The sequence below is a fragment of the Eptatretus burgeri genome, chromosome 6 (genome assembly GCF_056783735.1).
Source record: "Eptatretus burgeri isolate ZD-2024b chromosome 6, Ebu_testis_v1, whole genome shotgun sequence".
Classification (NCBI taxonomy): domain Eukaryota; kingdom Metazoa; phylum Chordata; class Myxini; order Myxiniformes; family Myxinidae; genus Eptatretus; species Eptatretus burgeri.
The window spans coordinates 110,508,984-110,533,247 of NC_140966.1; the positions used below are offsets into that span (position 1 = coordinate 110,508,984).

General features: G+C 45.7%; 1 protein-coding gene and 1 long non-coding RNA gene across 15 annotated transcripts in view; one reads left to right on the plus strand and one right to left on the minus strand.

Moving 5' to 3' along the window:
• LOC147025604 (uncharacterized) overlaps nucleotides 1-21,769 on the minus strand; it is a 38,455-nt gene extending 16,686 nt beyond the window's left edge. For 3 of the 7 annotated variants that reach the window (XR_015059596.1, XR_015059600.1, XR_015059598.1), the window contains exon 1: nucleotides 21,601-21,739. This is a non-coding gene — a long non-coding RNA (uncharacterized LOC147025604). The other 4 variants (XR_015059602.1, XR_015059601.1, XR_015059599.1 and 1 more) reach the window with 3 other exon arrangements.
• The window catches only part of MRRF (mitochondrial ribosome recycling factor), a 130,803-nt gene that overhangs the window by 79,357 nt on the left and 27,182 nt on the right, over nucleotides 1-24,264 (plus strand). For all 8 annotated transcript variants that reach the window (XM_085886757.1, XM_085886756.1, XM_085886749.1 and 5 more), the window contains 3 exons: nucleotides 6,269-6,360; nucleotides 6,594-6,750; nucleotides 7,146-22,376. In XM_085886757.1, the coding sequence (XP_085742883.1) occupies nucleotides 6,269-6,360; nucleotides 6,594-6,750; nucleotides 7,146-7,229 (333 nt within the window). In that variant the 3' untranslated portion in view covers nucleotides 7,230-22,376. The remainder of the gene's footprint in view (nucleotides 1-6,268; nucleotides 6,361-6,593; nucleotides 6,751-7,145; nucleotides 22,377-24,264) is intronic.

Below are 24,264 nucleotides of genomic sequence, written 5' to 3' on the forward strand. Positions count from 1 at the left end.
GCTTCCCTTCGCAGGGCAGCTCACCGGATGATGGGATTGGGGCAAAGCCTTCGGGACCCCCAATCTTTGATAGGAGGGAAACCACGGGGTAACATCCCTGGGTCAGATTGCGGGAGAGTGTGTCGGAGTGGTGCTGAGGTGTCCCACACCAGACGGCGGTCTCCTTGGTTTAACCTGAGGCGGTCCCTTCGGGTGGGTGCCTGGAATGTCCTATCCCTAAGAGAGGATGATCACCTGTCTCTGTTATCATCTGAGCTCAAGCGTTTGGACATCGGGATTGCAGCTCTCTCTGAGGTTCGGATACCGGATTGCGGCGAGATAATGGTGGGTGGTTACACCTACTATTGGTCTGGTCGCTCTGATGGTTACCATACCCAAGGAGTTGCTGTAGCTGTGTCCAATAAGCTGACCCCAATGATAATTGAGGTAACACCGGTCAACGAGCGTATTATGAGATTAAGGATTCGTCACTCCTTAGGTGTCATTTCCCTGGTCTCTATTTATGCTCCGACTGAGGCGAGTGACCTCACCGTGAAGGATGCATTCTACGCCACACTCGAGTCTGTGGTTGATCAGTGCCCCAGACGAGATACACTTCTAGTCTTGGGGGATTTCAATGCATCGACTGGAACTGATAGGGATGGTTATGAGGTGTGTGTCGGTCCCCATGGGTCAGGAACTATGAACCAGAATAGCACTAAGTTCCTTGACTTTGCAAGAAGTCATGGACTTAGGGTGGCTGGTTCATGGTTTCAGCGCCCGCAAGCTCATCGCTGGACTTGGTATTCCAACGCTGGCGGTGTGGCAAAGGAGATTGACCATGTCCTCATTGACGGTCGTTGGAGGATGATCCAGAACTGCAGGGTCTACCGTGGAGTGCTCAGTTCCTCAATACTGACCACAGGCTTGTTGTAGCAACTCTAAAGCTGCACCTTAAATCCTGGAGAATGGTACCATCCCAGCCTAGGCTGGATGTTGCCAAGCTCAGGGATGAGAGAGTAGCTGAGGAGTTTGCGAACAGGCTGAGTGGACACTTGGGGGGTCTGGGTGCTTTTGGGGGTCCTGAAGAGTTGTGGAGCACCTTCAAGACCACCGTCCTTGATGTTGCCGGTGGATGCCTTGGAGTTCACCGCAGGGCAAAGAAGAATTTTGTCTCTCAAGGGACACTGGATACCATTGACCAGAGTCGCAGGGCCAGGCTGAATGGCAGAGCTGAGCTGTTCAGGGAGCTGAGGCGTAAAACTGTACGTGCACTGAGGGTGGACAAGGAGGCCTATGTGCGAGGAATCTGTGAGGGGGTAGAGCATCACCTGTGGACAGGTGATTATCGTCCCGCTGGCAGGGGAATCCGCGCATTACGTTCATTCAAGCCCTTCCCTCGGAGCCCTGCCGTACGGGCAGAGAGTGGTAGGCTCTTGACAGAGGAGTGTGAAGTGAAGGCCCGCTGGGCCGGTTACTTTGAGCGGTTGTACCAGGCTGATCCCCCAGCTGTCGAGTTGGACGTCAAGGGTGTTACAATCCCTGTTGCTGACCCTCTAATCAACTGTGGTCCACCATCGCTTGTGGAAACACGGGCTGCGGTGAACCAGTTGAAACGGGGCAAAGCTCCAGGGATCTGTGGCATCCATGCCGAACTTCTCAAGGCTGGTGGAAATGCTGCACTCGCGTCGTTGCATGCAGTTTTGTGCTCTGCCTGGAACACAGGCATCATCCCAACTGACTGGAAGAGGGGCCTTGTTGTCCCTCTCTGGAAAGGGAAGGGTGATCGCCAAGACTGCAACAACTACCGAGGGGTGACGCTGCTCTCAGTGCCAGGCAAGGTCTTTGCTCGGATAATTCTTGATAGGGTTCGCCACCATCTGCTTGAGCACCAGCGTCCAGAGCAGTCAGGCTTTACACCAAAGAGGTCAACGATTGACCGTATCCTTGCACTTCGTGTCCTCACCGAACGCAGACGAGAGTTTCGGCAGGGGCTGCTTGCAGCCTATGTTGATCTCTGTAAAGCGTTCGATTCAGTGAATCGGGATGTCCTCTGGAGGATTCTTGGTCTTCGTGGGGTGCCACCGAAACTGATCGATCTGATGTCTGAACTCTACTCTGGTACTGAGAGTGCTGTGAAGTGTGGTGGTACCGCCTCTGACTTATTTCCAGTTGTTACTGGAGTTCGTCAGGGATGTGTACTTGCCCCCACACTTTTCAGCACTTGTATGGACTGGATTTTTGGGAGGATGTCGGAGAGATCAAGTTGCGGTGCATCGTTTGGCAATGTCAATATCTCGGACCTTGATTTTGCAGATGATGCCGTCATCTTTGCGGAGACTTTAGACATCCTCTTGGGGGCCCTCGAGGTGCTGAATGAGGAGTCGGAGCCGTTGGGATTACGGATTTCTTGGGTCAAAACAAAGATCCAGGCTTTCGGTGATATCTTGGATGCTGCTGTCCTGTCTGTGTCTGTTTGTGGTGAGGATGTTGAGGTCGTGGATAGATTCACTTACCTTGGCAGTGATATTCATGTCTCCGCAGGTTGTGAGCCGGAGGTCAATAGACGTCTGGGTCGGGCCTGGGGAGTCATGGATTCACTGGATCATGGGGTGTGGCGCTGCCGGTACCTGTGCGGGAGGACGAAAGTCCGAGTCTTCAGGTCCTTGGTACTTCCAGTCTTGCTCTATGGGTGCGAGACTTGGACTTTGACCAAGGATCTGAGACGGAGACTTAATTCCTTTGGTACCAGGTCTCTTCGGAGAATCCTCGGCTATCGCTGGTCGGATTTTGTGTCCAACGAGCGGTTGCTGAGAGAGACTCGGATGAGATTTGTTACCTGCATAGTCCGTGAGCGTCAGCTGCGGCTGTATGGACATGTGGCTCGTTTTCCTGACGCTGATCCTGCTCACCAGATTCTCTCAGCGAGGGAGTCTCACGAGTGGAGGAGGCCAGTGGGCCGACCACGTGCCTCATGGTTGCAGCAGGTTGACCATCATCTCAAGGAGATGGGGATGGGCCTGGCATCTGCCTGGAGGATGGCCAGACGGAGGCCCCTGGAGTACCGGCGGAAAGTGGACGCAGCGACGCGCTGTTCTGGCACATGCTCCCATACCTGACCAGGGCTTGATGTGCGAGTCTCCAATTCAGGTCACCCATTCGTCCAAGAGTTGGAGAACTATACGTTTCGTTCCAAACTGGAGTTAAGAAAGCTCCAGCAGGTAAGGTCTCATTCCACCGTTTTTTTTAACAGTTTTGTAAAACCAGGTAGACACACCTCTAAACATATCTTGTAGATTGCCATTTTCCCCATGACATGAAACACACCAATTTCTTCTAAGTTTGAGAAGAACACACCCTCTTGAGCACCCTGCAGAAATATAGGGGGGGACTAATCACAGACAGAGCAGGGGAGTTGGGGGGGGGGCAGGCTGGAGAAGAGATGGGAGAAGACAGAAAGAATACCGACTTGCCTGCAATGAGAGAGTGAGAGACGCAAAGACTCACCTTCATCGCGGGAGAGACCAATGATCCTAAATGCCCTTGTTTCCAAAGCATGAAGCCGAGAAAGGTGTGAGGTGGGAACACCAGCCCAGAGGGGAGAGTAGTACTCCATCAGGCTGCGGACGAAAGCTTTGTACGTGGTCAGGAGCTCAGGTGGGCCGAGGAAGGACTTTGCATGACATCGGATGCCCAGTCGGTGACTGGCTTTGGAGGCCAGCTTGGAAATGTGGCTTTTCCAGGAAAGATCATGGCAGATAGTGAGACCCAAAAGCTTGAATGAAAGGACTTCTTCAAGAGGATTGTTGAGAAAGTAGATGGGGGGGGGGGTGGTGTGGCAGAGGGTGGAGTCATCAGTAAAGAGATAAGAGGATGTTCCAGAGAGTCGGGGAGATCATTGATGAATTTAAATCAAACTTGGTACAAGTGTGTATAATGATGTAATAATGTGGGTGGAAGAATATCCGTCAACATTGTGACGTCAAAGAGTGCCCATCTACTCTTCCTATCATGCTATGATTTCCACCCCTCTCTCGCTCTCTTTGTCCCATCCTCACTCTACTCCCTCCTAATACAGTGCTGCAACCTCCTCCCACACCTCCCCCTCTCTCTCTCACCCCTTCCCTCTTCCCCCCTCCCTGTCTGTGTCGCCGTCTCCAGACGGTAGTTATATCTGGATGGTGGTTATATCGGGGCAGTGTGATCCTAAATGCCTTGGACCTGCCTGGGCAGTGTTTGTCTCCGGATATGTCGGGGCAGTGTTTGTCTACAGATGCGTTGGGGCGGTGTTTGTCTGCAGACGCGTTGGGGTGATGTTAACATGACAAGGACTCGTGTAGCGCCTTGATGTCATGCACACAACAAACGGAGCTCACATTGAAGTGTATCGATGGTGTGCACAAAACTTTGAGTTTCTCTATCACATAAACCAAAGGGTATTGTTGTATCATTTGTAGTTCTAAATATATTGTTCTGGATCTGGAAGCCATATACATTCAAACATACAGATGTCCCAAGAGTCAGTTATTCCGTTAAGTACATGTGAGACAGGTCCCTTCCTTTTGTCGAGTGGGAGAATCAAAGGTGTGCGTTGCGATGTCCTTTTAGGTAGGTTATTAAATCTTTACATCCAACGAACCATCCAAGAAACCATCTAAGACCATCCAAAAAACCATCTAAGACCATCCAACAAACCATCTAAGACCATCCAACAAACCATCTAAGACCATCCAACAAACCATCTAAGACCATCCAACAAACCATCTAAGACCATCCAACAAACCATCTAAGACCATCCAACAAACCATCTAAGACCATCCAACAAACAAACCGACAACACCACTGAACAAACGCTTCACTCGCCTAACTGGCGACTCGCTGTTCCAGGCAGAATCTCTGGCAGTTCCTTTTCGGCTTCCACAAACTTTGTAACTTCTTTTTGACGAGTATGGGCACGCGTGGAGTGGGGGCGGGGTTTTCCCGGCATGGCCGAAACCTCACCCAGAAAGGGCGGACCCATGGGAGCCCCGTCCAATCAGGGCAGACAGTGACGTCTGTTCCACCGAGCCCCCGCCCCGTTCAGGGAGGTCCATAAAAGTTACGACGCGATCCTCAGCAGAGAGTTCGGTGGAGAGGAGTTCTGTGGACGAGAGTTCTTGGGGGGTCGTTCGTCGTGGTTGTTGGGTTGCGCTGGAATTTGGAGGGATGTGATGAGCGTTGCCGTGAGAGAGTCGTGGAATTCGTACAGTGCTTGCTGTGAAAGGCTTGGAGTTTGTGAAGCAACCCTGAGAGCGGAGAGCGTTGGGCCCTGATCCCCGCCTCGGATTCCGCTTTACTCGACCCGGGCTCCTTCGCAGACACGGTCTCCTTCGCAGACACGGTCTCCTTCGCAGACACGGTCTCCACGCGTGCGGCAGTGGACCGAGCTGCATGACCATTAGCAGGTGCCGCACCACGGAGCACTCCTTTCCACAAAGACTCTCAGGTACCGAGAACTGCGACCCCTAGCTCGTCTCTCCCTCTCTGGCTGCGGGGGTCTTTTAATAAATCATCTGGGTGTGCGTCTGAGTGTGTGGGCCCGTCTTGTAAGTAGAAACTGTTTCAGTGTTTATTCCATCATTGAAAATTCTTGCATGTATATTCCGCGATAAGTCTTGCTCTGTGTCTTCTTTATTTGTAAAGAAATTACTGTACAAATGTTCCCAATTCGTTTCCGTCCTTTCTTGCATTGGTCCAGCATGGTTCGGATCTGAGTTTAGGCGGGTTTTTATACCTGATAATCTGCTCATCCAAGCCGGCACGGCTTTGGCAATTCTGCTTGACTGCACCCGAACCGGAGTTGGTAGGTAGTAGTTGGAACTCTACCGCAGTCGGAAGAGTGACCCGGTTTGAGCAAGACGTGCCGAGGGCGTGGTTCCCCGATAGTCGAAATCGCATAGTTAATTAGGTAAATTGGATCTAGACAAAAAGACCCTACGCTATGCGGTTGAGATATTGGCGACCACGGTCGGTTCAGCGACCCGCCGGCTCACGGAGTTATCCAAGAGCGACGGCCTACAATTCCGGGGAGTCTGGTGGAGACGACGTAGCTTTTCCCACCCAGTGGTCGTTCTCGCCACCGACCCCCGGCCTGCAACAATATTAACAACTAAAGTTGTCCAGGTCTTTTTGGAACATCCTATCTTTCATCTCCCTCTTGAGTTGTATGGTTTTCTTGTGTTGCCTTCAATTTCTTGCTTTGAAACAGGCCTACGTTCCTTCCCATTAACCAATTTCACTTCATTTCCAGGCAAAATCTGCTGTTCTGGAAGCCTTGACTGCAAGTGGAATGAACCTCAACCCCCAATCAAAGGAAAACACCATCGAAGTCCCCATTCCTCGGTAAGCACAAATGTTTTTTTGTTTTACAAAATTTCACTTTACTGTTATGTTTTTGAGGGGTTTTTTCTTAAAATAAAAAACAACTAAATTAACTGTTAAACTTAAAAAAAAAAAATCCATTGTACCTCCATTGAATAAATAATGATGTGATTTTTACAGAAGGCATGTAGCATTGGGTCATTGTGTTGTGACGTTTCATGTTATTCTGTGTTTTTATTTTTCCATTGTGATAGAGTGAGTAGAGAGCAGCGAGAAGCATTGAGTCGAAAAGCACGTCAGGTGACGAATGAGGCTAAACAGGGATTACGAGAGGTCAGAGGTCATGCAATCACCTCTGTGCGCAAGGTGGAGGGAGTTAGCAAAGATACTCTGCACCTTGTGGAAAAACAGGTTTGAAAAAACTGCATTGACAGCAACATAAAGAATTGATGATATAGATGCTGATGCATTGAACTGCTGTTAAATGCATTAAATGATTACACTTGAAACAACAAAACATTGCCTTTTTTCATGAGGAAGCTTTTGTGTTTCAGAGTTCCGTGACGAAAGTTAATGAACACACGCGTACACACCAACACCAACAATAACTAAATAGTTAAAACCAGTTCAGTTGGCTTATTAATAGAACTTGTGCAATATTCTCCATATAAGGGCATACATTTTTAGAATGTCAGATTAAAGCCATACTTGTGTGAAATGGTTGATGAAGAATGCATCCATGTGTTATATCAGACAGAGAAATTGTTGCACTGCACATCTCATATACAATTTCCCACTGTGTGCAGGTTGACCAGCTTGCCAGTGATTATTCTGTTCAAGCTGACAAACTTTTGGAAGCAAAGACTAATGAACTGCTGCAGAACAAATAAAACTAAGTCGAGATATTTTTCCTGAAATTTTGAAATGTATGACTTGATTTTGCATCTGAAATTTACGAGTTGAATTAAATGGAGAAGCCGTCATGCTACTTTTAGATTGCACCGAAGTATCATGGATGACTTGCTGAAAGGCCAATATATACTATTGTGAAGTGGATTGAGCATATTGCCCATGCTTGCTTTCTTGGTTCAAAAAAATTTAATGTTTTCATTCATCAATCTCTGCCTGAGATATCATGAAGCTGATTAAATGCCTTCATTCTTGTGGGTAGATGTGTTTATAGCTCCCCTTGTCTGTTGTTTTGAAGGAGTAGGAGGAAGGGATATTAAAGGAAGGTTAAATGACTGTATCTGGTTCATAGCTGAAATCTGTTGGCTGTATTACATTGTTGTTGGTTGAAATATTGTTGTTGGCTAAAATTTGTTGGCCGATAGTAGCAAATGCCATTGGGAAAGTTTACTTGGAGAACTTTTAAAAATAGGTCCAGGACTATGGTAGTTGACTGAGAGCAGAGTTTTGAGGTAATATTTGTGGTGTTCTGAGAATATGAAAATAAAAATAAAGTAGAACTGCCACTTTATAACTGCTGGCAGCGATGATGGGGTTCCAAGACATCCCACTTTAATAGAACCCCAGTAGTATCAAAAGGGAGGCTTTGGCGCTGTAATGTGTCCCATTTCTCAAAGTCGCAATATTCGCTTGCTTACGCTCACTCATGTTTCTTCTTTTCAAACTGGCACACATAACTACATCAAATGCCTCCCTTTTGATACTACTATCCCTGCGAAGCTGAGGGAGAGTGAGGCCACACTGATGGGAGAGATTGGGAAATATAACGAAGGAGGTAGAAGGACTGACGATAGGACAGAATGAATTGAAGGAACAAATGGAAAAGAACACAGGGGCAAAAATGGAAAAAAAGACTGCAAAGTGGTACACGAGGGACTGACGAAGAGAGTAGAGGAGGTGACACAGACGATGGGGACAAAGCAACGGGGATTGAAAACACAAATAGAAACAACGAAGTTGACGTGAGAGGGGGGAATACAAAGGGTGCATGTGGAATTAAGGAAGGTAAAAGAGGAAGTGGATGAGGTAAAAATGGAGATTATTGGATTAAAGCAAAACAGGTGGAAGCAGGTGGTGGAGCAAAGGAGAAAGACTATAGAATGCATGGACACGTTATATTTACAGTGTGACAAAGTGCTCGAAGATCATGCGAAGAGGACACAGGTCTTTGAGACGATTCGGGAGGAAGTGAGTACAGTGAAGGTGAGTCATGGCGAGACCAGGCATGTGCATGATGCGATTGGGTGTGTGTCGAGCTTGGAGGGGGGTAGGAAGACCCGGGGTTTCTTAGAGAGATGAGAGCTATTGAGTGTGTGCAGAAAGCAAGCATGATGGAGTGCGTGTCAGGAATGAGTGGTGTGGAGTGCATGAGCGAGTGTTGGAGCACAGGACGTGCACTGACACAGGTTGGGGCAGCTGTTAGCTTGACTGAATGGAGGAGTGAGCCCTCCACGAGCAACAAATTCAAAACACAGATGTGTTCTGGTCTCGAGCGTTGGGAAATCATCATGGATTTGAGATCCACGCCGGCCCCGTGAGGTACGCTTGCATGGCACGTCCGGGAGTGTGCACGATTCATGCCTCGCAAACCGCCCAAGCACGGACGATTGCGTGGTTTAGTGACAAATGCTGAGGGGCCGGCGTGTAAACGCTCCGTGACAGATAAATCACTGAAGCACAGATGGCGAAACAAAAGGAATTTGGCTGTAAATTTTTTTCCACGGGAACCAGGTGTGCAATATGCATGGTACGCCTGGCATGAGCAATGGGTATGGTGAGTATGGCTGGAATTCCTGTGGGAAAACCCTAATTCCCAGTGGCAGAAATTTAAAAACAAATTGGTTGGCGACAGACATATTGTTACGGATTTGGAAACCTTTTGTACACAAACAGCCAGAGTCCCCGTAGTTCAGTTATTTCGATAAGTATGTGTTTATAGTTAGAATCCATCCCCTACGTCTAATGGGAATTTTGTGTGTGCTACGAGTTATTTTTAGTTAGGTTTTTACAGCAACAACAACTACAACAACAACAACGCCACCGTCTCTCACTCGACCCAGTCGCCATTGCCCACATGTTTTTGGCTGAGGGCATGGGCGGAGCCTCCGTCGCTTCAGATCGAGGCTCTGCCCCATGGAATGGCATGGACCGTTTCCTCCAGCCAATGAGTGGAGGGCGAGCACAACACACGCGCCACAGCCAATCGGGAGGCTGACCACGAGTCGTCCGACAACCCCTCGTCCAATCAGGAGGTGAGGGACGATAAAAGAAACCCATCCCACCTCAAGAGAGAAAAAGAGACGAGAGGACGGCAGACAGGAGTGTTCGTGGTGATTGCGGCGCGGCCTGTGGTCGTGTTGAGTGGTCTGCAGTCCTGGTGCTGACAACGCCAAGGTTGTGGGTTCGAGTCCCACCGTGGTGGTTCGGGGTCGGTGTGACCGCACGAGGCGGAACATGTACTCCGGCCCGGCTCTACCAAATAGACCCATGGGGTCCAGTTTCGTGTGTGTGTGTGTGTGTGTGTGTGTGTGTGTGTGTGTGTGTGTGTGTGTGTGTGTGTCCGTGGGCCCCGTCTGTAAGTAGAATTGTATGCGTTTTCTTTTCATTGTACATTACATTTCTTTATTCGTGATAACTCTGCTCTGTGTCTCCCTCCCCGATTATTGTTATAAATAAACCCCTGTTAAATGTACCAGCTCGTTTTCTGTGCTTTCCTTCATTGGCCTAGCAATGTGCGTATTGAGAAATAGTAAGGCCGTTCGGGCCGGTAAATTGTTCATTTGTTCCAGCGTGGCTTTAGTAACTTCCGCTTGGTTACGCCGGATCAGAGTCAGTGATAGCAACTCAATTCGGACAAAGTCGGCCGAGAGTGTGGTTTCCCCGGTAGTTGGATGGCGTGAGTACTTAGGTAAATTGGAATTAGACAAGTGGACCCTACCTCACGCCATCAAAATATTGGCGACCACGGTCCTCTAAGTGACCCGTGACCTTTCGGAGTTGTCCGAGAGTCACGACCTAAATTCCAGGTGTTCGGTGGGAGACGACTCCACTGCTCCACCTAGTGGTCGTTTATCGCCACCGCATGCCGGCCCGCAACAATATGGCTGAGCACCTCCGCGGACGCAGAGGGCTCATTATAGTAGGGGAAAGAGATAGCAACAGTAACGCCCATGTGTGGAGCTCAGTGGTCTAACTGCCCCACATTGGGGGCCCAAGAGCACTAGCCTAAGGGGGATGGCATTGTTAGGCCCACATGGGGGTGCAAGTGATGGTTGCCTCTATGTGGGTACTGAAGCAGTGACCATGAGGGAGGGGTAGGATAAATTTAGGGATCGAGAGCGACAATCGGGTGATGGGTTAATTATTAAATTAATTAGGTGATGAGTGGAAATGTGTTTGTGTGTGGTTGATGAATTGTGAGTGTGAGGGCAGGGCAATTGGCGGTATGAGTGTGAGTCATGGAATGCTTGGTGTGAAGGATTGAATGGGAGGAGTGGATTCCACCCAAGGAAACCCAGGGGTTAGTTTAAAGTTTGATCGGGGGATTAGGCAAATTTGCATATGGATGTCGTTCTGCGGTTGGTGCTGATTGTGGAAAGTTATTGATTTATTTATTTTTTGTGTAGGGTGCAGGAGAAAATGGATGGGCTGGGGGTGTGATTTGTGTTCTGATGAAGCATAGTGTTCTGATGAAGCAGGCACCCCCGGGTACTGGGGGCTTGTCGGCTCGGTGAGGCCGTAGGTAGGTCCAGGCAGCCAGTCGTGCGTTGGTGGGTGCAGGTACCCGAAGAGAGGGGCTTGGCGTGCCAGTGCAGTGTTTAGTATCGGCTTCAATGGGCCCAGGTGCCCGAGCAGTGGGACCCGGAGCACCAATATGCCATGTGGGCATCGGAGGGAGGGGGGTGCCAGTGAGGGCATCCCCCATGTTAGGATGAGGAGCAAGCAAGCTCGGAGGCGGCTCCGGCGTCCCGGAGATGCGAATGGTGAGTATGCAGGTTGGCAGACCTGCTGGTGGAGCCACAATATCCAGCTCGAATTTGTGCAATGGCACGGAAAGAAAATTTGATGGGCGAGGCCCAAAATTGTAAGAGCACCAATGTGTGGGCGATGGGAATTTGGGTTTTTAGAATCCCACAGTTTAACAAAGACCTCTTGGCAGGGTATAACCCTGGGGATAGTTTAAAAGTGGAACAATATTAGCGTAGTTCGGATTGATGAAGACCCCTTCACACAATCCACTGTCGGGATGATCGCCAACTGCTGAACTTGCCCTTTTGAAGGACTTGAGAATGAGACGTGTCACAACGTAAATGTAAGATTGCATGTAGTTCTGCTCTTTTTGCTTTCCATAGAACCTTGGAGGGATTGGGAATGAATTTGGCAATGGGGATAGTAGAATATAGGAGATAAGACATAGCAATGAATTGCAAAAAGAGGGGGGCTAGGGTTGTGTACATGAGGGAAAAGACGTTGGATGTGTGCGGACGAGTAGGGCCAACCTCGAGCTCTATCTCCTGGCACCACCGCCACTGCCCCAGGTATGTGCACACCAAGGACCTGCTGACCATGTTGGTCAGACCTGGTGTTTGATGGCATTAACTGGTTTACCTTTTTTTCTTTTTGTGCTGTTTTCCTTGTCATTTTGCTTCGTCTCGTCATCCCCAGGACCATCAATGCATAATTCACCTTGCTGGATCATTTGCTCGGCATCCATTGCATCACTCACCTCACTTCACCATTTGCTCCGTGGCTTGTGTTCCATGCCCACCTGTTCTGTGGACTGCCACTTGCTGCAGCCTCATACCAGGTGACACCATTCCAATTATTATGGTGGTTTGGTTTTGTTTTCTTTTGCTTGAACTGCAATTACTACAACAGCATGCTACCACACTTATGGATTTCCCCTTTGTTGCAGCCTCACACCAGCCACATAACAATACAAATACACCAGATTTTCTTGAAATAGTGTGTATTTTAGCTTCAACTTCTCAAAGTGACACTTTTTTTAAACTTATAAACGCAAAAATGGTCTTGAAAGTGTCTTGAAAGTGGGTTTTCTTGGGGTCCAGGAAGTGATTAATTAACTCCATTATTTCTTATTGGGAAAATAGTTTGGGAATCGAACTTTTTGCAATCCGAACAGCATCCTGGAACGAATTCAATTCGGATTCTGGGGGCACCACGTACTGGTATATTCCGAACTGTTAATATTTAGGCAAAATACTTATGAATGCAAAAATGGTCAAATTTGCATAAAATAAGCGTTGTTCCCAAAACAAAACCATTGCCTGACTCAAATTTTTGTTCTACATCACGATTGTGAAGCGTCGACGTGTGATTTTCTTGAAATAGTGTGGATTTTAGCTTCAGCTTTGCAAAATGACACATTTTGCAGAAAAAAAAACTTGTAAATGCAAAAATGGTAAAATTTGCATTAAACAAGTATTTTTCACAAAACAAATGCATTGTCTGACTCAAATTTTTGTTTCAAATCACGAATGTGAAGCGGTAACACGTGATTTTCTCGAAATAGTGTGTATTTTAGCTTCAACCTCTCAAAACGACACATTTTACAAAAAAAAAACCTGATAAACCCCCAAAAAGCTCAAATTTGCATAAGACAAGCGTTTTCACAAAACAAAAGCATTGGCTGACTCAGGTTTTATTCTAAATCACTATTCTGAAGAGCAAACATGTGATTTTTCTTGAAATAGTGTGCATTTTAGCTTCACTTTCGCAAAACGACACATTTTACAAAAAAAACTGATAAACGCAAAAGTCGTCAAATTTGCATAAAACAAGCGTTTTTGACAAAACAAAAGCATTGTCTGACTCAAAATTTTGTTCTAAATCACGATTGTGAAGCGGAAGCACGTGATTTTCTTGAAATAGTGTGTATTTTAACTTCAACTTCGCAAAATGACACATTTTACAGAAAAAAAACTTATAAACGTAAAAATGGCCAAATTTGCGTTAAACAAGCATTTTTCACAAAAACAAAAGCATTGTCTGACTCGAATGTTTGTTCTAAATCTCTCTTCTGAAGCGAAAACGCGTGGATTTCTTGAAATAGTGTGTATTTTCGCTTCATCTTCGCAAAACGATACATTTTACAAAAAATACTTTCAAATGCAAAAATGGTCAAATTTGTATAAGACAAGTGTTTTTCACAAAACAAAACCATTGTCTGACTCAAATTTTTATTCTAAATCACTCTTCTGAAGCAAAAGCACGTGATTTTCTTGAAATAGTGTGTATTTTAACTTCAACTTCGCAAAACGACACATTTTACAAAAAAAGTACTTGAAAATGCAAAAATGATCAAATTTGCATAAAACAAGCGTTTTTCACAGAAGAAAGCAAAGTCTGACTCAAATTTTTGTTCGAAATTACGAATGAGAAACGAAAACACGTGATTTTCTTGAAATAGTGTGTATTTTAGCTTCAACTTCATAAAACAACACATTTTACTAAAAAACTTGATAGACGCAAAAATGGTCAAATTTGCATTAAGGCCGAAGTCACATTTGCTCTACGGCGAGGATACGGCGGCCGTACGCCCTCTGAATTGACAGAAACGTGTGGCGGCCGCAGAGTTTCTGCGGTGGCCTCAGGGTGGCCCTACGCCGTTTGGCTATCTTTTACAGGCCGTAGGGGTCGCCGTGGAATTATAACGTGGAGTTATAACTTTTTTAATTTCGACGTTGGCCGTAGCAATTCGACATGCCGGAGTTGTGACGTAGTTGTGTTCCACGTCGACCTACGTAGGGCGTACGGTGGGCTTGCGTTATTCGTGCGGTTGCCTTAGTCTCTTATCAATGAAAAATGAATTTTGCCCTAAAAACCGAATACATTTTAAAATATACCATCAGAGATGGGGAATCCCCCGCCATTGAATGAAAAAGGTCATACATATTCCAGATAATGAGGGAGGTGAATTGGAAACAAGACACCATTTGGTCATCATCTCGAAAAAGGTCCCCAGGGGTGAGTAACGTAGTAACCAAAAATAATTGAAATCAGATAAGCGTTTTTCCATTTATTACAAAAAACATTTTTTTCCAAGATGGCCGCCCCAGTCGGCCATCTTGGATCCGGCCACGCCCAAAATCAATAGGGTTCTTCCTTTTCAGGTGGTACATGTGTGACCCAAATTTCAAATCGATATGGCGAACAGTTTATGAGTTATCGCACTCACAGCTATAAATGTTGACGCCCGGACGGACGGCCGAACGGACAGCCGGACGACCTGGGTGACAACAATATCCCCCTTCCGCCACGCGGCGGGGGATAAAAACCGAACACAACGTAGCGTTCATGTTTGTTCACGTGCGTCTCCCCTGCCTGTTCGACCCGCATCTTCGCGCTTTGTTCATTCAGTTTGTCGGTGGAAGTCCTCGTGAAAGCATCTCTCGTGTGTCGATCGCTACTTTACCTCGTGTTTTCACCTTGATTCGTGCTGTTTTTTTTTAACTCATCTTGTGTTTTAATTAATAACAAAAAAGCAATCCGATCACGTGGTGTGACGGACTGTGGGGTAAGGATTTAATTTCACAGAAAAACCGGTTGTAATTTGGAATATCCATGATTACCTCAGCCCGATGCATTTGATGAAAGTGACTGTGGTTCTGGGGGCATCATGTTTGATGAGTTGCCCTGGGGGCAGCGTTCGCATAGTGCACGAGCGATCAGAACCCAGGCTCGAGCTTGTGTGAACCTTTGGATTGGTGATTGTATCAGTTTACATACAATACACCGACCGCCACCGAAGGTCATTTACTCATCTTATTTTACCTTAAACATGGGGAATTTCAGTTGAAAGTGGGTTTTCTTGGGGTCCACGAACGGATTAATTCACTCCATTATTTCTTATTGGGAAAATAGTTTGGGAATCGAACTTTTTGCAATCCGAACAGCATCCTGGAACGAATTCAATTCGGATTCTGGGGGCACCACGTACTGGTATATTCCGAACTGTTATATTTTTATTTCAGTAAAAAAAGAACTGGTATATATACCCACTCGTTACCATCCGTCTGGCCGCACGTTCGCCTTAGGGCCCCCCTGCGGTCGCCTTGCGGGCACCTTGAGGTTACCTTGTGTCTGCCTTGAAAATTCTATGGCCGCCGCAGGAACGCCCTAAGGTCACCGTGCGACATCAAATCAAAGACCGTACAGCACCACCACATTTTCGGTCTCCACAATTTCTAAATACGTCGTGCGGCTCCCCCAAAAAATAAAAACAGATGACTGCTACATTGTGTGACCGTGGAAATACTGCGGCCACCGTATAATTGCTAGTGGCCGTAGATTTTGGAGACCCCACAACTGCCGTGGCAAATGTGACAGGCCTAAACAAGCGTTTTTCACGAAACAAAAGCATGGTCTGAGTCGAGTTTTTGTTCTAAATCACTATTCTGAAGCGGAAACGTGTGGATTTTTTGAAATAGTGTGTATTTTAGCTTCAACTTCGCAAAACGACACATTTTCCAAAAAAAAAAACTTATAAACGCAAAAATAGTCAAATTTGCATTAAACAAGCGTTTTTCACGAAACAAAAGCATGGTCGGACTCGAGATTGTGTTCTAAATCACTATTCTGAAGCGGAAACGTGTGGATTTCTTGAAATAGTGTGTATTTTAGCTTCAACTTCACAAAACGACACATTTTACAAAAAAAACATAAATGCAAAAATGGTCAAATTTGCCTAAAACAAGCATTTTTCACAAAAACAAAAGCATTGTCTGATTCGAATTTTTGTTCTAAATCGTTATTCTGAGGTGGAAACGTGTGATTTTCTTGAAATTGTGTGTATTTTAACTTCAACTTCGCAAAACGACACATTTTACTTAAACACCTGATAAACGCAAAAATGGTCAAATTTGCATTAAACAAGCGTTTTTCACAAAACAAAGCAAAGTCTGACTCAAATTTTTGTTCTAAATTACGAATGAGAAACGAAAACACGTGATTTTCTTGAAATAGTGTGTATTTTAGCTTCAACTTCGCAACACGACGCATTTAACAAAAAAAACCTTATAAATGCAAAAATGGCCAAATTTGCCAAAAACAAGCATTTTTCACAAAAACAAAAGCATTGTCTGACTCGAATTTTTGTTCTAAATCGTTATTCTGAGGCGGAGACGCGTGATTTTCTTGAAATTGTGTGTATTTTAACTTCAACTTCGCAAAACGACACATTTTACTTAAACACCTGATAAACGCAAAAATGGTCAAATTTGCATTAAACAAGCGTTTTTCACGAAACAAAAGCATGGTCTGACTCGCGTTTTTGTTCTAAATCGTTATTCTGAGGCAGAGACGCGTGATTTTCTTAAAATTGTGTGTATTTTAGCTTCAACTTCACAAAACGACACATTTTACAAAAAATACTTGAAAATGCAAAAATGGTCAAATTTGCATTAAACAAGTGTTTTTCACAAAACAAAGCAAAGTCTGACTCAAATTTTTGTTCTAAATTACGAATGAGAAACGAAAACACGTGATTTTCTTGAAATAGTGTGTATTTTAGCTTCAACTTCGCAACACGACGCATTTAACAAAAAAACCTTATAAATGCAAAAATGGCCAAATTTGCCAAAAACAAGCATTTTTCACAAAAACAAAAGCATTGTCTGACTCGAATTTTTGTTCTAAATCGTTATTCTGAGGCGGAGACGCGTGATTTTCTTGAAATAGTGTATATTTTAACTTCAACTTGGCAAAACGACATATTTTACAAAAAAAAAAACATATAAACAGAAAAAAAAAACAACGGATCGTTCATTCCTGGTAACGGATTTATTTGTATCATTCGCTCATCGGTGTAAATCAGTGAAATAAAAAGACCAACGGATCATGAATGACCATTGACACACACACATACAGCACGATGTGTCCGCTTGAACCACTCTCGGGTCCGTGCTTGAGGGAACTCTCACTCTTTCACGAGCCTCGACTATGTGTACGAAACCACAAAAACTCACCGCCATGTTGGGTATCACTGGGACCCAGGCTGTGTTTCATTACCAAGCTAACAGGTTGTTATCGCCTTTCTCGCCTCGATTCCATATTGAAACGCTTTGTAAGCCGCTCACCTAGAAGCTCGGAAAGCGGAACAAACGATTAAGAGAGGTCTTCCTTACGTTCACAAAATGGTCGCAGTAGTGGGATTGTATATTGTACAGCGTAAAGTGTGTACCAGCAGGGCCGGTGTAAGAGTATTCAGTGCCCTCGGTGAACCATTACCTTCGCCCCCCCCCCCGACCCCTAGCACCACAAATGATTTTCTAAAATGAAGATCAAGTTCATTATCCTCATGAATGGGGATTTCTGCATTCCGAGAATGGAGGAAGCAGCGGTTAATGAAGCTTAGATCAGGGACCAAAAGTAGGTGGGGAGCAGATCCATCAGGTGGGGACAGAGATTAGGTTAGGACCGATTTGGGCGAAGCCGGCTGTCTTGCTTGCTTGCCGGCAGCATCACTTACCTGCCGGCCTGTGACGGCCTTTACTCCCATCACCTGCTTGCTTTACCTGCCATGACCACTGGCTTGTGTGCATCTGTTTTGTGTAATAAGTACCAAAGCCGTCCATGCCCGTCCTGGCCACAGGACTCCCCAACATGAGTTATTATTTCAACAGAGCCCCAACACTTATTGTACCTGTGTTCCCTCCTCCACAGATATCGGTGATGTATCACAGTCGATCTCGACTTTATCTCCCATCACTGAAATCCTTGTTCACTCATGAAATTTCATGAAATAATTCAATATTTTGTCCCTCCACATTTTGCCGCTCTCGGCGACCACCGAGTTTGCCGAGTGGTTGCACTGGCTCTGTGTACATGTACAAGTGTGGTGTACAAAGTGTGTACATGTGATGTGTATTGTCCATGTGTGTTGTAAAAAGAATATACATGTGTAGTGTACAGGTGTGTTGCACAATTATGTCCATGTGTCATGTACAGGTGTGTACATGTGTCATGTACACTTATGTTGTACAAAGTGTTTACATGTGCAGTGTACACGTGTGGTGTACATTGTTGTGTACACGTGTGTTGTACAAAGTGTGTACATTCCCATTCTTCCTTCCAGGCCTTCAAAACAGCTGTTCACCACCACCTCTTATCATTCCCCGTCCAAAACCATGATATTTTCTACCCCCGTTAATCCACCCCAAACCGACCTCCTTCAAATTCCCTGCTTTCCTTCCTGAAAGTCCCTGTAATGTCCATCTTATGTTCCCCGTGTACCCCACCCCATCCCTCTCCCTTCCACAGATCTCCTCATGTCTCTGTTCCCCACTGTTTTGTGCTTCCCTCTCCCGCTCCTCTTATCTTCTGCTTCCCTTGAACGTTCTCTGTGTTCGCTCTCATACGAGCCTCGACATTGTACACAAAATAAATATCATTTTTTTCGAGCAGAGCGAGGGGAACGCTTGTCCTTGTAAAGTTTTGATGGAAATTTAAAGTGAATTTCTGGTTCCCTGTTGATGATCAGGTTGATCTGGAGATCATCAGTTGCATGGAGAGGATGATAATTTCTGATGTCTCATTTAATTAGTTCGTTCAAGCTGAACATTCATGTCCACCTCGGTGTCTATCACACGTACATTTGTCTGTTCTTTGTTCTGTCCTGTTATGTTTTCATCCACATTCTCCGTGTCTTCAACTTCTGTACACTGTACACATTCTGTACACATTACGTCCTTTGTGTACGTGAAGAAAGCTAAATTAGGTTGTTTTCTTATAATGGGCTCAATGGATAACATGAATTAAGTTATTGAATTGTTTATCATTTCAGAATGTTTCCCATTCATGTTCAGATTTTGAATAAAAACAAATAATTAAACGTTCGTCAGATGGGATAAGAACTCGGGATCTCTCGTGCACGAAGAAATGGTTACATTGTCACAACACACTGTGTGCTCTGTTTCTTCAATGCTGGATAGTTTATGATCAGGATAAAGGAGTAAACCAACAACAAATATTATTTATTCCAACAACACGGCTATAGGCCTACTGGCAATGATCATGATACAATGCTAACATGACTATAGGCCGACTGGTAATGATCATGATTGATACTGTTACGAATTTCGGTCCGCCCGGCGTGCGATCGGTCATGTAACTCAAATCGCGACCGCGTCGCCCACCGTAACGGACAATTCAGTCGTGACCCTCCTTGGAACTATCGCAAGGAGCTAGTCACGGGTGGGTCTTTCAACCCCACCAGAATCGTGCCAATCGGCCACCCGTGCAGGATAGGGTTGTTCGCCAAACTCGACCTACCTAAGTACCTGCGTGGGTAGTTAACCGGGCAATCGTACCTCGCCGCTGGCCGGCCTCGGACATGAACCGCTTAAGCGGTCCGTTCCGTGCTTCAGTGATAACCGAGCGGTGTTATCGCTGGCCCGACGGACGTGATTATTTACTGGGTGCTTACACCCTTCTACCAATTCCTTCCATGATGCAAGATGGAACTTTCAAACAAGGGAAAGGACGCAACGAAACGGGGAACAGTTCGACAAGCACATTTATTACGCACTCAGACAAGGCAAGCACCTATTCACAGCCATACAGTAAGAATGCAATTTACAAGCAAGAGTTACAACCGAAGAAAGCAATGTTTATTTACATGCACTTAAACAGTTTCTACTTTACAAGACACGGCACCACAACACGCATTCACACAAAAGCAAAGGAAAGACCCCCTCAAAGGCAAGGGAGTCAGACTGGGCCTGTGGGCCTAATGCGCGTGGAACCTGGATGAGCGGCCAGGTCCACGAGACCGAAGGGTCCTACCCGTGCCCTCCTGGTGCGATGGCGGGCAAGCCGCAATGTCAGCGTAGCTGCGCCTGGCTTCCTGCCCCTGGCGTGGTCGGCGAGCTCTCTCCGGCGCTCCCTGTCTGCCTTTCCCGTCGGCTTTGGGCTCCGTCTCCCGACTCGACTGTCCCGCCGACACTGCAGACTTGACTTCTTCTGCCGACACTCCGCCGCTGCCACTCCACTGCTCCCACTTGGTTCTCTGCCGACGTACTGCGCACCTTGACTTCCCGCCGCGAGCTGCGCCGTGCTCGCGCCTATATAGCCCGGGGGAGGGGCATATATGTAAATTTCTGGATCACAGCGGGTTCGGAGGCGGAGCTACACTACCCGTTGCTCAGTCATTGTATGGATGAAAAGGGGGGCGTGAAGCATTCCTGATCCGCTTTTCGGGGCGAAAGGAACGCATTCACAGTGGGTTCGGAGGCGGGGCTACACTACCCGATGCTCGGCTATTGGAGGGATGAAAAGGGGGCGTTATGCATTCCTGATCCGCTTTTTGGGGCGAAAGGAACGCATTCACAGCGGGTTCGGAGGCGGGGCTACACTCCCGATGCTCGGCCATTGGATGGATGAAAAGGGGGCGTGAAGCATTCCTGATCCGCTTTTCGGGGTGAAAGGAACGCATTCACTGTGGGTTCGGAGGCGGGGCTACACTACCCGATGCTCAGTCATTGGATGGATAAAAAGGGGGCATGAAGCATTCCTGATCCGCTTTTTGGGGCGAAAGGAACGCATTCACAGCCCATGGCCCGGCGTGTGGTAGAAAGGCGGAGGTGGTGGGAGTTTGGTTGTTGGCGGGTGTCGTTTGAGAATGGCGGTGAGGCGATGTTTGCGGGATGGAGTTGTGGGGGTAAAGAGGCGAGGTGTTCGTGTTTGAGTTGTTGGGGGATTATTGGTCCAAAATAATGACAGAGAAAAGAAAAACGGCTAACTCAAAGGATCGCAGCCCGGTGAACACGGAAAAAATCCCTTTAAACAACGGTGGGGAAATCTAACTACACAATTACTTATCGTCATAACTGATCTAAGGTCCTTTATGGTGTATTGCGAATTTCCACAGCCGTAACACTACAATCCTAACATGACCTCGGCTGTTGATGTTAATGTTGATGTTTAATTGTGATTTTTAAAATGACAAACGGTAACTACACAGACAATACTGTAACTAATTGATATCTATGTTTCTAAACAATGTTTAGTGATGAACAGATCCTGATTTTTTGGCACAATGTACACTTCAAAAACGGAAACATCATGAAACACTTTAAACGTTTTCTTCAATCTCATCGATGAACATTTTACGTTTAAATTTTTGAAAAGCTTTCTAACATTCGGTATACTTACCTTCCTTCCGAAAGATTTCGTTTTTACACTGGAAATATTTACAAACACTCACTGAACCAGAGAGTTTCCTTTAACACATTATCGGTTATAAACACCTCATTACATGTGAAACACGATCACCTTCCATGAGAGGGCAGTGGTTTCAGGGGGCGTACCGGGTACAAGCCCCCACCCCGAATCAGCCGATGTGTTCAGTCCTTGGATGGTAACCCCCACAGCCGCAGGATGGATGATTGGTCAACGCACCTGCAATCAAGACCTCACAAGCTGTGACTGACCCTGAGGAGCCCCTGCCAAAAGGAGCCACTGCATCACGGCCAACCGGTAAATACGGAACAACTGGATTGGAAACCGAGAACAAGCCGCTCACTCCGCTTACCGAGCGGCTAGCCAAGCGGTTAATATGGAACTGCTGGCTTTGTTCTGCTTACTGAGCAGCTAGCCAAGTGGTTATTATGGAACAAATAGAATGGAAAGCAATAACAAACTTGCGATTTGAACACAGCTCGGGTTGTGAGCTCGCGACCTCTTAACCTCAGGACTGTACATCGATCTGACTGAATAAACAGATAAAACAAATAAGTGAAATGTCATTTGGAAGAAAAAATAATTTGAAACAAGAATTGTGAAAATACAAAAACGATTTCCGGGTTATTAAAGTGAAATGAAATGTAAAGGAAGATTTTAAAATCTGATTTCCGTTGAGAAATCCCAGTATAAATAAGATTCCATGACGTCACAGTGACGTCACAGATGGAGTTGTTGATCCCATTTTCCGATGCGAGGGTTTCTCCGTTCATTGTGCGGAGACGACGATGACGTTCGGACGTTCACTCATCAACTCATTATTATTAATCTGTTTATTAGTCTTTTACCTGCAATGGCTTTCTCAACCGGTGAGTTTTAAACAAGGAATTCATTCTTAAACAATTACTCTTTCCTTCCAACATGTTAAACGTCCTGTGTGAATGTAGTTTGTCTGTGTTAAACGTCCTGTGTGTATGTAGTTTGTCTGTGTTAAACGTCCTGTGTGTATGTAGTTTGTCTGTGTTAAACGTCCTGTGTGTATGTAGTTTGTCCGTGTTAAACGTCCTGTGTGTATGTAGCTTGTCTGTGTTAAACGTCCTGTGTGAATGTAGTTTGTCTGTGTTAAACGTCCTGTGTGTATGTAGTTTGTCTGTGTTAAACGTCCTGTGTGTATGTAGTTTGTCTGTGTTAAACATTCTGTGTGTATGTAGTTTGTCCGTGTTAAACATCCTGTGTGTATGTAGCTTGTCTGTGTTAAACGTCCTGTGTGTATGTAGTGTGTCCGTGTTAAACATTCTGTGTGTATGTAGTTTGTCTGTGTTAAACATTCTGTGTGTATGTAGTTTGTCCGTGTTAAACATCCTGTGTGTATGTAGTTTGTCCGTGTTAAACGTCCTGTGTGTATGTAGTTTGTCGATGCAAAACGTCCTGTGTGTATGCAGCTTGTCTGTGTTAAACGTCCTGTGTGTATGTAGTGTGTCCGTCTTAAACGTCCTGTGTGTATGTAGTGTGTCCGTGTTAAACGTCCTGTGTGTATGTAGTTTGTCCGTGTTAAACGTCCTGTGTGTATGTCGTTTGTCCGTGTTAAACGTCCTGTGTGTATGTAGTGTGTCCGTCTTAAACGTCCTGTGTGTATGTAGTTTGTCCGTGTGAAACGTCCTGTGTGTATGTAGTTTGTCCGTGTTAAACATCCTGTGTGTATGTAGTTTGTCCGTGTTAAACGTCCTGTGTGTATGTAGTTTGTCCATGTTAAACGTCCTGTGTGTATGTAGTTTGTCTGTGTTAAACGTCCTGTGTGTATGTAGTGTGTCCGTCTTAAACGTCCTGTGTGTATGTAGTTTGTCCATGTTAAACGTCCTGTGTGTATGTAGTTTTTCCGTGTTAAACGTCCTGTGTGTATGTAGTTTGTCCGTGTTAAACGTCCTGTGTGTATGTAGTTTGTCTGTGTTAAACATCCTGTGTGTATGTAGTTTGTCCATGTTAAACGTCCTGTGGGTATGTAGTTTGTCCATGTTAAACATCCTGTGTGTATGTAGTTTGTCTGTGTTAAACGTCCTGTGTGTATGTAGTTTGTCCGTGTTAAACATCCTGTGTGTATCTAGTGTGTCCGTGTTAAACGTAGTGTGTCCGTGTTAAACGTCCTGTGTGTATGTAGTTTGTCTGTGTTAAACGTCCTGTGTGTATGTAGTTTGTCTGTGTTAAACTTCCTGTGTGTATGTAGCTTGTCTGTGATAAACGTCCTGTGTGTATGTAGTTTGTCTGTGTTAAACTTCCTGTGTGTATGTAGCTTGTCTGTGATAAACGTCCTGTGTGTATGTAGTTTGTCTGTGTTAAACGTCCTGTGTGTATGTAGCTTGACTGTGATAAACGTCCTGTGTGTATGTAGTTTGTCCGTGTTAAACGTCCTGTGTGTATGTAGCTTGTCTGTGATAAACGTCCTGTGTGTATGTAGTTTGTCCGTGTTAAACGTCCTGTGTGTATGTAGTTTGTCCGTGTTAAACGTCCTGTGTGTATGTAGTTTGTCGATGTAAAACGTCCTGTGTGTATGTAGTTTGTCTGTGTTAAACGTCCTGTGTGTATGTAGTTTGTCGATGTAAAACATCCTGTGTGTATGTAGTTTGTCTGTGTTAAACGTCCTGTGTGTATGTAGTTTGTCGATGCAAAACGTCCTGTGTGTATGTAGCTTGTCTGTGTTAAACGTCCTGTGTGTATGCAGCTTGTCTGTGTTAAACGTCCTGTGTGTATGTAGTGTGTCCG